The sequence below is a fragment of the Schistocerca cancellata genome, chromosome 4 (genome assembly GCF_023864275.1).
Source record: "Schistocerca cancellata isolate TAMUIC-IGC-003103 chromosome 4, iqSchCanc2.1, whole genome shotgun sequence".
NCBI lineage: Eukaryota > Metazoa > Arthropoda > Insecta > Orthoptera > Acrididae > Schistocerca > Schistocerca cancellata.
This window is the reverse complement of record NC_064629.1, coordinates 346,812,513-346,828,299: the sequence shown is the minus strand read 5'-3', so window position 1 is coordinate 346,828,299 and position 15,787 is coordinate 346,812,513. Positions and strand designations below refer to the sequence as shown.

The following is a 15,787-nucleotide window of genomic DNA, read 5'->3' as shown; positions in this document are numbered from 1 at the left end:
AGCTCCGATTTTTTAAAGATTAAGGGGTAAACAATTTGCTTTTTACTGATTTCTTTCTTAATGCTTCTTGTTGTCATCAAGAACAAAAGTGTGAAAATAAAATTTGTAGAATGAGAACGAGGCCTGAATGTATTAAGCATGTGCAAATGGATATAGGACACAGTAGTTATGCAGAGATGCAGAGATTAGCATAGGACAAATTAGCTTGGAAGACTGAAGACAAGAACAAAAACAAGAAAACATTAAACATAAATAGAAGTACAGTATATTTGGGACCCAGGAACCAGGAAATTGACATCATTTCAGTACTGAACTTCCCCCAATTCAGAAAGGAAGTTCAGGTGCAGGAAGAAGTCTGCTGTAGAGCACTGAAGAAGTCAATGAATACCTGAAGATCCAAAGAAAACAGTTTAAGTGGTACAGACAACAGTCCTTGACACACAAAACATATGTAATCAGCTGGACAAAATTATTTTGATGACTGCAGGAATGCTTAGTGGCACTTCAAAAACAAGTCAATCTCTTGGAAATATTAGGTGCATAATTGAAAAGAAAGGAATATTTAAGTCAGAGATTTCATAGGGGGAAAAACAAGGTTTTAAATGCAGACTTGGGTAAGTTGACAGGAAGGATTTAACAAAACTATTTACAACAGAAGAGTAACAATAAAGTGATAGCTGCACTAGAATGAAACAGCTCCATAAAATACCAGACACACAGCATAACAGGAACTGAGTAGTTGGGATGTCTGTGAGGGCTGAATGATATCCTCCAAAAAGGAAGAACCGACATTTGGAATGTAAGCAGAAAATTCCATCATGATATGTAACATTATGGCACAACTGAAGTGAAGAACACATGGATCGAAGAGAATAAAATTTTTGATATTCCATCTTCATCAGCTGAAGCAATACAGTGTAAATAAAGGATTTAAAAGAAACAATAAACCTACTGTAAATAGATAAGCATTTGAAATAACAAAAAATACCATACTGTAAAACTAGTACTATATGCCAAGGTTCTTAAGACAAAAATATTTCCCTCCAACTGTTATTCACTGACATTATCCTTCTATACAAAGTAGATACCAAAACTGATACACATATAGCATTGAGCTATCAGTTTTATCTCTCAATTTAATAAACAACACATGAAAATAAATTAAAGTACATTTTTTTTAGAAAACCAAGATGAAATACAGTCCACAAGAGGAACTGGTTTCCAAAACAAACATCAACTATTCGGCACAGATCAATATATATAACATTTATCAGTCACAGAACTGCCTTCTATTTTCTGCTTTAAAAAATGTACTTCATATCTTATGTCAATGACATAAACCTAGAAGTAGTATTAACCTAATGAAGAGTGTCTGTTTCAATAACATAGATTAAATTATTCCAGCCAAACTACAAAAAATTTGTTTTTATAGATGCCTTCATCCCTTCTATTTTTGCATCCATACAAGTGGCGGATCACAACAGCAGGGCAACAAGTAAAATCCCAAGGTATTTCTGAAGAAATACTGCTGTTCTCTGCAGTGTAGAAAAGCTATAGGAAATATTTGAAGAAATTAATTAAGTGCTCAGTTCTACACATAAATCTAACAAGTCAGTCTCATGACAACTGGTCTAATAGAGCCAGATACAAGCTTAAAAAAACTCCAAGTTTAATACGTGCAGCAATTTATGTGGTGACAAGGACCTTATCATCAGTTACTATCACCATCTTGAGACTGATACCCTAGAGGACAGACACCTGCAGAAAAAGATTTAATTTTCGTATCATTTCTGTCTTCAAAAATAATGCCCAGTGATGAACTTTAAGTTAGTTTTTATTTTTCATGTTCAGCTATGTAATTTCAGATTGAAAATAAAAAACTGTTTCTAGTTTTACTGTCAGTTTACAAATACCTCTGAAGAGTATACTTTCACTGTGCAGACAATATGCTCCCATGTCTTAAAGGTATCAACATGACTGCAAAGCATAAAATGGAAATGGATAGGAAAGGTGGGTACTGTAATAGATAGAAAAGGTGGATACTGTAGTTAATAACTGCAGAAATATTTTGTAGACATTCAATCAATAATTTATTAAAATAAATATAATATCAGTATGAGGAATAAAATTTATATACCATCTAAACTCGACACAAATTACGAGAGAGCAAGAAGAGTGCATCATAAAAAGTAGTAAACAGTCTTCTTTCATTAAGTTATATTAAAAAGTCCTGTGAAACACATTACATTTTAATATCTTATTCACAGTTAACATCAGTTTGACAGGCTTATACAACAATTTCTAACAGCTGCATATTAAATAAATTTATATAATTACTAAAACTGTTTCACAGGACTTTTCTACATTAAATTCTTATAACACATTACCTTCCACATCACTAATGCTTACATTTCTAATTTGCGTAGTACACAGATGTACACGAGCATTCTTTCAAAGGACATCTTTAAATAAATCAGTCTGCAGTAAACATGTTTTCATTAAAACAGTAATTACCCAGTAAAAATGTTATAATAATATTTGACTGAATGTAGAGTGGAAGTTATGAAAATGTTGGACTTTAGTGATCACATTCATCATTTTTGTCGTCTCTTATATCTATTAATATACATCGATCATTATACTTAAAATTATCACTAGCACTTAACAGTAATGTACAGTTTTTGTTGTATATAAAAATGATTAAATGAAAAATACCTTAATGTGGAGGAGTGAAATAATTGAAATAAACTGGGAGAAAACACCTGAAATTATGTGAATATTACTGAAAAATCATTAGATACAACTTGTAAAATTTTGGAAATATAGCAGGACTTTACTGACCCCTATTTTAAATTCCTTTATAAATACTTGTTCATTAATATGTGTATTTCTCCGGAATGTAATGTAGTATTTCACGAACACAAGAGAGTTTAAATCATTAAATAAATGTTGCTTGCATGAGATCTAAGTTTAAAGAATTAGTCTGGGTCTTCTACATATTGTACTGTGCCATCTGCCCTATTCTTTTTTATAATTATTGTATTTCAGGGCAAGTTCTCCTGAAGAAATGTTTTATTAAGAAATAGTATCTTCCATGGTATGATGCTTAGTCTTATACAGAACTACAGTAGCTCAATGAACACCACTATCAGTGGATAACTTAGATGACCTGTCTTTTGTACTAGAAGACACATAACCTGTGTTGCTGAATGACAGTGCAGCAAAGCCATAAGGTGACATTTTCTATATTTGACCATAATTCTGTTACTAACATGATTCAAATTTATATTAAAAGTATAAATCTTCATAGCTAAAAAAAAACCTTTTTTGGTGTTCATAACCAGCTTTTGCTGATGCAAAAAATTGTTTTTGTGATGTTTCATATATTTCGTGGTACAGTCAAATATGTATTATTTACCACCAACAGTTAGGATTTTCTTGATATAGCTTGCACACTTTTGAAGTCTGTTACACTGCATGAATAATTATATGAAATCCACTGTTTTCATACCGTATATGCAAAAGTTTTGACTTTCTGGCCAAACAGTGAAAATATTGCCTATTGCTCCATCCAAAATTTTGAAAATTTTCTTACGATTCCCTGTAGTTTAGGAAGCACTACGAGCAAATATACAATATCTGTGGAAGATCACATGACTCGCAGTTACACATCAAATTCCATAACCATACATTGTCTAAACCAGCCATACCTCTAGTTAATTTTTACTGCTAACATAATTATCTCGAATTAAACTAATTTTACTACACATCAGCAGCCACTTTAAATCTTCGATAAGCTATGCAATGTGTATACAATATGCTGCATAGAAACCTTGGATAAATTTCGCTTTGACAATGATACAGGATTATGTTGACAATTTTATAATTTCTGTAAAATTTTACTAGAATAATTTGGAATATGAGCTCAGTATGACTTCAAAAATCTAGTAAAAATTTTCAAATTCAGTAATACACAGCACTGCGTACTAATGAAGAATTCCACTACCGGCCGTATCTCGGACATGTGTTCTCTGTCCACAACTTCGTGTTCTGAGCAGTATCTGTGTTTTATGGTCACAGATATTGTTTCACTACGAATTTACTAAATACGAATGTACGGAAGATGACCGGTTTTTATTTGAGAAAGGAACTTAGAGACGTTTTTAAAGAGACTGGTGGTGCAGAGAAGACATACAGTATCACTAGAGACGCCGCTACAACTTATAAATAATAATGGCAAGATATGTATAAACGTTCACCATAATGAATCCTGGCCATCTTAAACATTATTTGTAAACAGTTAACGCGTAAACGTATAGTGTCGCTATTGCATTGTGATCCATTAAAGCTTACTACGCAAATATCACAGTTAAGCACATTCAGTATATTGAGTTATAGGTAATTTTTAATTGAACTGACACAATTTTGCAGCTGTCAGAATAACACTAATATTAACAGACTATTTACATCGCTTTTCGTAACTAATACATTATCGTACGATACAAAAATTGTTAAAAAAAACATATAGTAAATTACAACCCGTATCGACATAATTCGTTTCTGAAAACAAAGAGCATCAAACGAACGTATCCACAAAACGAAATCTTTGGTAAGAATCACTACTACAACACAGAGCAGTGTGAGCTTCAGTCGCTGGCGCCAGCGCCGGTTCGTTCACGCGCACGCGCACTCGATCACTCTCATATCGTCCCAAACTACGCGCTTCAGTTTCTTAGGATCGTGCTCGTCCAAGTGCAAGATCTCCAAAGGTTCGAGTCTTTTGGGCGCGCAGCACGGCCGCGGCACACCGTACTTGTTATCGTGTTTCACTTTCGACCAGAGAATCGACTGAAAGAAAGCGTGGTTGTTCACTGGATTGAACTCGCGCGGGCACCTCCCTTTGCAGTAGCCCAAATCGAAAGTGAGCGGTTGGCGGATGAATTCGAATCCGATGTCCTTGAAAACGACAGGCATAATGTGCCTGCAGCAACGCGGTTTCTCTTTGCGGCACTTCACCTGCCGGAAGTTGACCTTCTCGTACTCGACGACGTTGCGCTTGTAGCGCGCCGAAGCCCCGTCGGGGAAGACTTCGGCGAGAATGTGGAGCGCGGGCGCGTCGTCTCGGAGCACCCCGAACGTGAGGTTGCGTTGCGCGCAGCCGGCGCACTCGAGCTGCAGCCGCGCGTCGCTCTCGCCGACCTCGAGCCACGAGGCGGCGGCGTGCGTCACGTCGAAGTCGGTCCACTTGGGCGCATCGGCCGCCAGGTGGACGCGGCGCTCGTCGAGCAGGCGGCGGCGACGCAGCGACGGCGCCAGCTGGTAGGCGCGCACCGTCACCGGCTGCCCGTCGGCGGCGGGCGACTCCGCGGCCCGCAGCAGCACGTGCAGCGACGCGTGCGACACCACCGCCGTGTGCCGCTCCGGCAGCGAGAACTGCAGCCACGCCTCGGAAGGCGACACCCTCCGCCTGCGCTGGTGGCGCCAGCGCCGCACGGGGGGCTGCACGTCGCCGCCATCTGTCCGACAGAGAAATCACTCTGTTAACAGAGCCCACACAACCGATTGTAGCAAAATTTGGCCAGTCGTCATGCTCATGCTAAGCTCGAGACTCTTTAAAGAAAGGTGATTGTGCACCAGGACCTTTTTTCCAGGCGAAAGAAACAGTTACTGTCACACGTTAATCACTTAGAATATAGAAGACTGACGGAAAAGATAACTGTTACACTGTGAAACAAATATGTATCAAACTTTGTGGGGATATTCATCATATAACGGCTATTAAATGACTGATATTTCATTCTGTTCGATACTAGTATGGGTCATGACTCCCATAGGCACGAATACACTCCTATATTCGTTGTATCACCGTAAACAAACAGCTTACCAGTGTCATCGCGACAAATATTTCTTGGCATCCCTGACACACGTACTATGCCAGTTCTTGAACATTGCCAGTCGGAGACTGGTACGCAAGTACACTTCTCCTCACTGTCTCAGAGATTTTCTATGGGTGCCAAGCCAGGCAGGCCAGTCAGGGATCCGTACATTCTTCGAAGTGTATTGGATGTGAACCACAGTGTGGAGTCTTACATTACACTGCTAAATAACGCTGAATAACGAAAAGTGTGAGGTGATCCACATGAGTTCCAAAAGAAATCCGTTGGAATTCGATTACTCGATAAATAGTACAATTCTCAAGGCTGTAAATTCAACTAAGTACCTAGGTGTTAAAATTACAAACAACTTCAGTTGGAAAGGCCACATAGATAATATTTTGGGGAAGGCGAGCCGAAGGTTGCGTTTCATTGGCAGCACACTTAGAAGATGCTACAAGTCCACTAAAAAGACAGCTTACACTACACTCGTTCGTCCTCTGTTAGAATATTGTTGCGCGGTGTGGGATCCTTACCAGGTGGGATTGACGGAGGACATCGAAAGGGTGCAAAAAAGGGCAGCTCGCTTTGTATTATCACGTAATAGGGGAGAGAGTGTGGCAGATATGATACGCGAGTTGGGATGGAAGTCATTAAAGTAAAGAGGTTTTTCGTCGCGGCGAGATCTATTTACGAAATTTCAGTCACCAACTTTCTCTTCCGAATGCGAAAATATTTTGTTGAGCCCAACCTACATAGGTAGGAAAGATCATCAAAATAAAATAGAGAAATCATAGCTCGAACAGAAAGGTTTAGGTGTTCGTTTATCCCGCGCACTGTTCGGGAGTGGAATGGTAGGGAGATAGTATGATTGTGGTTCGATGAACCCTCTGCCAAGCACTTAAATGTGAATTGCAGAGTAATCATGTAGATCTAGATGTAGATGTAGATGTAGAATATACCCTTTGGTTCCTTGGTCATATAGGGTACGACAACATGTTTACCATTCTCGTCACACACTGGTGGCCATTCAGCCTGACTTCAACAGTTATACAATCAGTCCTGTTGTCATATAAAATTGTTCCCCGCATCTGGATTCTAGGTATTGGTGAGATCTGCACTTCGAGAAGCACTAGTTCCTTTGACCTTTCAGCCCGCATCTCGTGGTCGTGCGGTAGCGTTCTCGCTTCCCACGCCCGGGTTCCCGGGTTCGATTCCCGGCGGAGTCAGGGATTTTCTCTGCCTCGTGATGGCTGGGTGTTGTGTGCTGTCCTTAGGTTAGTTAGGTTTAAGTAGTTCTAATTTCTAGGGGACTTATGACCACAGCAGTTGAGTCCCATAGTGCTCAGAGCCATTTCTTTGACCTTTCACTATGTCGTCTACGGACAGACTGGCGTCCATCTGACCGCCACAAACAGAAGCGAGACTCGTCGCTCAGCATCACAGGACCCACTCAATGTCTCAGATAACTCTGGTCTACAGCACATAAATCTCTCCTGTCTGTGCAAGTGTGTCAATGGTTAACGATGCTTGGCTACTCGAGGTCTGACTACAGCTTTCAGCACTCTCTTCCAGGTTATAGGTGGTGACACTCTGCTTGTTAACTGTTCCCGGGTTTCAGGTATTGTCACTAGACTTATTGTCAGAACCAGTCCAACGATCTCATTACGGTTTCATCCTTCTGAATAGACCTGTGTCTACTATTCTTGTCACACTGTTGTCCTGAGCCCATCTCGCCATCACTTATTTTGCACTCACTGAACTACAGCCAACTGCCAGTAAGATCGGTCGGTATGAAGCTCCCAAGTCCTGCATGTCAGTGATCCGAACTTTTTCAAATTCCGGAAGATGGCAATAGGCTTCATGCGCACATTATCTGGACATCTTGTGTTGCTATCTCCACTAGGAAAGCTTCAGTAACGTTAGACATACCCAACAGCCACAATGTACTCACAACGTCCTTTATTTTCAGGACGATTCTTTCTATACTGAAAACACAGGAAATAAGCTCGCATGAGGATGAAATTATAATAAACGTATCCAACAGGCATGGAAATACCGGCGAATCAGCTTGTTAGCGTTCACTCAAGTTGTTCATGATTTCCGTCAATATATTACGCTAAATTTTATGGTACACCAAAGAATACACTTGTAGGCGAAACGAACAGAATAATACCTCTCACACTGAGAACACATTATGTTGCTAAGCCGTCACGTGCAGCAATCAGGGCCTGGAAACGTTGCGACATGGAATGAAACACAGGCTTGTCACGGTGCTCCAGAACCTTCTTTCATTTGGTTTGTACTCGTAACCGAGTCCGCAACTATCGATAGTGATTTCTGGAAAACAATGATGATCTAATTTCTAACTAACCAAAGTCTAGAAATATCTTCTCAGCAGGTGCAGTTGCAGAACTGTACATGGAGGTAGTGGCGTAGAAAGGGTATGACAGTACGGACGCATGCCTTGAGCACCGTTCCGTCAGGGCGCATTTTTTGACAGGCGAAAACAATGACGACGAGGTAAAGAAATGGGGAAGGGAGAGGGCGAAGTAGGAGGGGAAGATATTGTAAGTACGGAAATGATTAGAGGGCACCAAAATGGAGAGGGGGCATACATGTACGAAAGGAAATCACGAGGAAATTAGGTTAGGAGTAGGTTGTGCTACAGTTCTAGAAGACTTATTTCCAGACTGTAGCGCCTAGAACCGCTCGGTCATCCCAGTCGGGCTTCTGAGTTAAGAAAGACTATAGTTCGTACATCGTGTGTGAGTGAGAGAGATTGTTAAGGATAGTGGTAACATTACACTTAAAATCCTCTAGCTGGTCGCCTTCAGGTGTGTGCTATTCTGTACATTTTATTTTCTCAATCCCTTTCATACCAATGTTCGTAGTAGCCAGACACAATTAATCGTTTAAAATTCGGCTGTCGCAGTCAACTATAGCATACAGCTATGTGTATAACACATGTTACGCCAGTTAAGATAATATAGGTCAACTTTATTAAAACTATTTCCATGAAGACAGCGCGCAGTTACTGTAGTGTTCGTATCAGTCACTGACAAATACCTAGTACGTTAGAACATAAAACTTGAGTGTACATGGATACGTGGAGAAATCGAAACGTGTAAAGAAATGATAACCATTCAGGAATGCAAAACTGAAATGTCTAACCGATCACATACAGTGGTATACAGAAAGCTGTAAGATGAGAGATGAGATACTGGTGCAGTGGTAAAATGTACAATTTTAAATCTGTAACTACTAAAATGGAAGTCGAAGATAACTAAATGAAAGTCGCTCGTAAGTATATATGTGTGCTTCGAAAGATGTACTGTTAAATGCTGTGCAAGATGTAACAGGGACCACTGTGTGACATGAGAGGTTACAGAGCGTAGGTTATCTGCACAAAGGAGCGACCAGTGGACTGATGATGCGTATCAAACTGGCTTTTAAAAAGATTTCTCGAAAGAACCTAGCCTATTCGAAATTACGCAGAGACTCAGCACACAACTCTACGATCGTCATCATTTCATTGTGTGTTCCACTTTTTCGAGCTGCGGAAATGCTTTAGACTCATAACAAACTGTACTGCGTCACGGGCTTGTTTGGTGTCTGATTTCAGAAGACATTCATATGACAGTTAATCTGCGTCAACAACTTGTCCCACTCCGAAATCAGTTTCAACATACTGAGATAAGGCGGCTGCCAATGATCCTAGAAATTGTTCACTTGCCCCTACTCAACTGACACATTGCTGTCCTCTCAAATGTCTTCTTCGTCTTGTAATATTCTCTCAAACGGATTGAGCGACGCTAATAGTATCTGTTGCACAGGCAATGTTTCGCACTAACTGCTGGCAAGCATTGTATATCATATACAGAGAACCACACGTGGAATACTATGGACCATTAGTGACAATGAGCGCGAACAATTCACGGCCTTGGCCATTTATTCTTGAGATAGTGAACTTGTTCCAAGCTGTTTGACCCCAGCGGAAACTCAAATAGCAATCATATGTGACATCAGTTTTCAAATCTATTGCGGGAGACACTCGACGAGCTGAATTGTGCTTTACCTTACCTTCATCACTCATCAAGTAACAAGTTTTGTTTTTGAAATTCATCAACAAGGTGACAATTTCCACACAAAACTTGTGGCTACTTCTTAAAATTTCCTCTCTTTCCGACTGTATTTCCCGAAATGAATTATTTAACTGTTAGCTGTTTAAATCGGTTGAAAATTTCGCATTTCTAATTATTTAGAGTATTTACCATTCCATGGAGACGTACTGCAGGCAGTTGTCAACTGACTTCCGTATACGTCATTCAAGAATGGCGGTTGTTATCTAAATGTTTCCTTCAGTGACCAAACTTATGTAATGCGTAAAGCGAAAGTAATCGCCACAGTATGTTAAAATGTAGAAAAAAAAATTCCGACAAAACAGTCGTAATATTTATGTCTGACTATGTAGTACTTGCTGTTAAAAATAATTTCTGATCCAGTGTTTACTTGATAACTATAATTCACAGCCGGCCGGTGTGGCCGTGCGGTTCTAGGCGTTTCAGTCTGGAACCGCGTGACCGCTACGGTCGCAGGTTCGACTCCTGCCTCGGGCATGGATGTGTGTGATGTCCTTAGGTTAGTTAGATTTAAGTAGTTCTAAGTTCTAGGGGACTGATGTCCACAGATGTTAAGTCCCATAGTGCTCAGAGCCATTTGAACCATTTTTTGAATATAATTCACGTTTGAACCTCACATTTGAACTTCACTTTCATTACAATGGCGTAAGCGACTATAGTTCATTATTTGGATGAAACTGTTTCGAAATGATCCTCGACACACAAATCATAGTTTCAGTTCTAAAGACAAAACTCAACGATATGACAAGTAATGACCCCTCCATCGTAAATAGAGTTGAAATATTCCAATAGCGTAAGCAACGAAGGTAAAATTGAACTACGAAACTATTTGAAAATGATCTTCTACTAATAATTAATGAAATGGGTTGTAAACATTAAGTTCAAGGGTATAACAAAAGATAACCTCCTCAAAGTAAATAGACTCGAAACTATTTCATCAGATTACATGATTCTTAGAAGTACAATTTATGTTGAACTGATTTATTGTATTGTATGTGTAATGCACTGTATGTAGTACACCCTTCACCCTTCTCAAACGAACGCTTGGAATTACTCATCTGAGAATGATTGATCACTGAATGTAGACAGAAACACAGGAAACAGAAGTGTATTACGTCGTATTTAACGAGCCTGCGTAATTGGAGCGCGCTGCACCAAGAAGTCGAGACTATTACAAGCTTACGCGTGTTCTCACGGAATGAACAACCGCTTTAAATTCATTCTATATTCCAGAAACAGGTTCTCGGGCATGTTCAGTAGGAAAAATCACCTTGACCGAAAGCGAGAGAATGCGGAGCTGTCAATTAATCAACGCGATGAGGAAACAGTGCTACTCAATAACAAATAACGCCGAAATTACGGCGGAAAAACGTTGATGGATGGCAGCTGTCGAGTAAGAACACTGGGGATACGGTACATACAGCTCGTTCACTCATTAAACTTGACTAACAGACTGGCACAGTTGCGCAACTCGTTGCGAGAAACGAAGTTGCGTGAGATTCTGGTAACAGGGGCTGACAGTAACAGGTCGCTTTTGCTGCCAGTCCTTTCTCAGTAAAAGCTTACGCGTTTTCGTTTTCAAGTGGCTAATATTATTTGATCTGCAATTGCCAGAGTCAGCTCTTTAGTGCTTAAATTCGTCTGGCGTCAGCTACAGCAAACTCAGGAATGATTGCATTTGAGAAATGTTCGTAGGTGGTATCAGAAGCATGACTCATGCAAATTCATTATTGCTCAATAAAGTAGCCTAAATTCAGGACTACAAGCATGGGCATTCGAGTTCTGGGAGAACCGCAGTAACAATGTATTAGCCGGTTCGCAAGTTGTTAGAATATGCGCAGCACTGTCAATTAAGAGTCTGGGAAATATCTCAAAGGTTCAGTTTACGATCCACAGTTAGTAAGTAAATTCTTTCAGGTGATTGCTTTTCAGCGCTATTTATAGTTTTATACGAGAATCACATTCCAAACAACGCGTGACGCGGGCGCCTTTAATAGACGTGGTGAGTTAGGTTTGCACGAGAAACGCAGACGCATTTAATATATTCACTCGCACTAAAATACCGTGCAGTCCTCATGAATCGGGTTGATGACAAGATGTTCACAACAATATCCGTAGAGTAAACAAGCCACTAAAATCGTGCCATGTAACAGAGTGAAAGGGCCCAAACCTCCGTTGGCCCATCCAAATTCCAGTTCTCCAAAGATGTTTTTATTCACTCTACATAAGTTTGAATTATTTTCTTCAGTAAGATCGCAATGAATTTGCTTTCTAATGAAGCTTGGTTAATATTCCTTCTCTGCATAGAGGAAGTTCAACACAACTGGTGCGTTGGTTAACGTACAGTATTTGCGGTTACTAAAACGGCTAGCCAAGAATTTCGAAACGATGAAAATACGATACCATGAGAGCGACCCCGATGAGCTAGAAAGTCCATGACTAACTGCAGTGGGAATGAGCACAATTATTTAATGTGGAATCACGTAAGGGACTACAGTAAGTCTCTCTGATACAAAGCAAACAGTCTGTCGACATTTCAAGCGGAGATAAGATGAAACGCCCCTGAGCTTATACGTGAATATCAGGTAAATGGTAAACGTTATTTCATGGCTGACATTTTTTCCATTGCACATTACGTGTTCCAGCACGTCAATGGTCAAAATTACATGGACAGTATCATGCCACGGTGCTTGTGCACTTGGTTTCATAATTCATCAAATGTCACTCAACACCATCACGAACATGAACCGGCTATATATTTCGGGCTGTGTAGCAAGGACTCGTAACATATGCAACACAATATTGATTTGTATGTCGTAATCTATGTTCAGTTGACGCCTTCCTGTAACCGTTGGAGTATTTAACAGGTCGTTACAGAAGGGAAAACGTAGCACGGCTAATTGGAGTAAATGCTTAACAGATGAACACAATTAAAAAATCACGTCAAGTTAAAGAGCAGATGCCATCATTTGGTGAAGAACGTCTAGTGAGGTTAATTTCGATGTATATACGTTTTTAACACTTCCATGCCAACCCGTTACTCACTAAGGTAATTTCCCTTTGTATGCTCCTGAGTCAAGAAAAATAGTTACAGAAAATACTTTGACTGGTACAAATTGTTACCACTTCTTATCTTGGTATAAAGTGGTTGAACAAACAGTTGGGAAATTTTTTCTTTGTTTACAAACGAAAATTATGTCCTCATGTTGAACAAAACCTTTAAAAATGGAGAAATTGGTTTTGGTAACCATGAACGTGATGTACATTTCAAGTTGTTGGAACTGGCCAGTCATTTCAACACATTCAGTAGTTTAACATGGAGGACTCTATGTTACCTCTTTTCCTGTAAGAACTCATGTTTTACGAGCCACGAAACGACATATGTCACTCTTTGGTATAATAATCATCTACGGCACGTTTCCTGTTATTACTGATTGCCTGATTTGCAATAATTTGCTCATTACACAGACACTATTCTGTCGGAAAAATGACCGAACGATGGAAGTTAGAATAATTACAAAATTAACACGAAAAAGATGCACGGAAATTCATCATGAATTTCCTTAGACACAAAAGCTGTGTGCTAGACCACTATATGAGCTCTTGTGTTTCGCGGAAATTGCTCTTACCGGACAAGCACCCGTTTTCCAAAGACAACACAGTTTCTCCTTCATATCTGAAGGGCGAGAAAGAGAATTAGAAGAAGAGTAAGAAATAATGTGTGGTACAACCGCTTAACACCAGACTCGGTTGTCTCTTCCTTTCTGCAGAGAAATGTGTGCTGCAATGGAACTTCCTGGCGATCCAAACTGTTTGTCTTCGGACCTTTGCTTTCGAGAGGGTTTTTTTTATTTTTTACAGAATTAGTTAGTTACCCACTTTCTTCGTTGTATTGATTTAATATTTTCTTTCTTTTTTTATCGAAATCTATCCATTAGGTTGGCAGCGTATGCCATGGTCCGCTGCATGTGGCAATTATTTTGTTAATCTTTAGATCAGACAGCTTTATCGCACCGCATGGATTCAGAAATGCTCATTCCTACAAGCTAGACTATTGATCGTATTTGTATCTACATAATCCCACATTTTATTGAACAGTAATAAATATTTTTGTATTCTGCTAGTTACATTTCAAAGCGTATGTGTCATACTGCGGCGTGGCGCTGCTACGGTGATATCTTAATATAAACCGCAAGCCATCGTACGACTTCGCACTGTCGTCAGTTGCGATATAATTATCAACAGAGGTTACTGTAAACTTTTATTCGTCTAGCTTAAAATTTTTTAGATATGGAACTACTAACGATATTTCTTAATTAACCTAACTTTAAGTTGTTCAGCTACTTTAGAGCGCAGTTCAGTAAATATAATACGAAGAATCAGTACCTAGAGTCAAACTGGGGCGTTCCCGGTTACGAGTCCGTATTTCTGGCGCAGTGCCACGGACCGTAAGCAGTTGGATTTTCCAATGGACCTTCTCTGCTACCAGGAAAAGTACGGGCATAAAGCTGAGCACCTAACGTCAACTGACATACGGCTAAATTTTTTTAAGGAGCTAGAGTCAGGTTTTCTCTTCTTACGTCTCCCGGGAATGCCAGTAGAACTCAGTTTCATCTGTTCTCTTAACGAGCTACACATAAGAAACAAATGCACTGCTTGTTTTGCACGAATGCAGACACGACGTGCAGCTAATACAAAATGCAGATTCTACCCATATCAAATTATGTTCCTTTACTAAAATAAATTTTCTGAACACTGTTTAAGAGCTCTGGACCAGCAATACGAAAACGGATGTTTTAGTGAATAATTGGTTCTGCGTATACCCTCCGTCGACTATTCAGTACCTTTTAAGGCGAAGTTCAAAAGCTGCCATAGGTTAACCGCGTGAATTAATGTGCATTGTGTAATATCTCACGCATATTTCACTTGTACAAATGAGGAGCATAATAAGGTATTCACAAACAATACAAACTGTTTCTTCGTCTGTCGGTTTCTCTGTTGCCTCTGTTTTTTTTCAATTTTAGTGCCACACTTCATGTTCTCAAAGGAAATGAAAATTTTTAACTACATTCTTATTTATGAATTAGTACTGTTGTGTATATGTACGTACCCTGTCATTTTTCTTTTACTTTTGAAATCAAGTATGTTCAACGCTATGTTCTTCAATGCCTATATGTAGGAGCGTGGTCCGACTGTATATATATATATATATATATATATATATATATATGTGTGTGTGTGTGTGTGTGTGTGTGTGTGTGTGTGTGTGTGTACATTGGCATTCAGATATTCTATTGTGTTCTGTTGTGCTGGGGAGAACAAGAATGTTGTGATAATCTGCACTGATGTCGACTGAAAATACAAATTACTCCAACTGGTGACTGGTTACACGAATTTGTATCTTCAGTTTATATTCAAAGTATTCATAGTCGAGCCCAAAGTGACTTGAAGTGTTCTGGTGTGATACAGTTGCTCAGTTCCGTGAACAGTGTTATTGATGACGAAATTATAAATGAAACTTCTTTTAGCTCTAGTCTGTATGATACTGAACAGACACTTAAGCATTTCAAGTAACTTAAATGTCGGATACAAAACAACAAAATGCGATGTAGTACTTTGGCCGCTACTGATGCTGCTTAGCGATTTCTCTCACACATTTGTAAGTCTCATTTATTAGTTATGTATGTCTCGGGTTCTGTAACCAGATTTCTTATTAATTTCTACATAATAACTTTCCTCAAAAACTGTGTCAAGCTGTAAACTTTCTTACCA

At 39.4% G+C, this 15,787-nt stretch overlaps 1 protein-coding gene across 1 annotated transcript in view; it reads right to left on the bottom strand.

The window, feature by feature from the left end:
* Positions 1-2,122: 2,122 nt before the first annotated feature.
* The window catches only part of LOC126184194 (transforming growth factor beta-1 proprotein), a 52,037-nt gene continuing 38,372 nt past the window's right edge, over positions 2,123-15,787 (bottom strand). Inside the window, exons 3-4 of the mRNA XM_049926562.1 lie at positions 5,338-5,516; positions 2,123-5,277 (exon numbers count right to left, since the gene is read on the bottom strand). Coding sequence (XP_049782519.1) covers positions 4,675-5,277; positions 5,338-5,516 — 782 coding nt within the window. The 3' untranslated portion in view covers positions 2,123-4,674. The remainder of the gene's footprint in view (positions 5,278-5,337; positions 5,517-15,787) is intronic.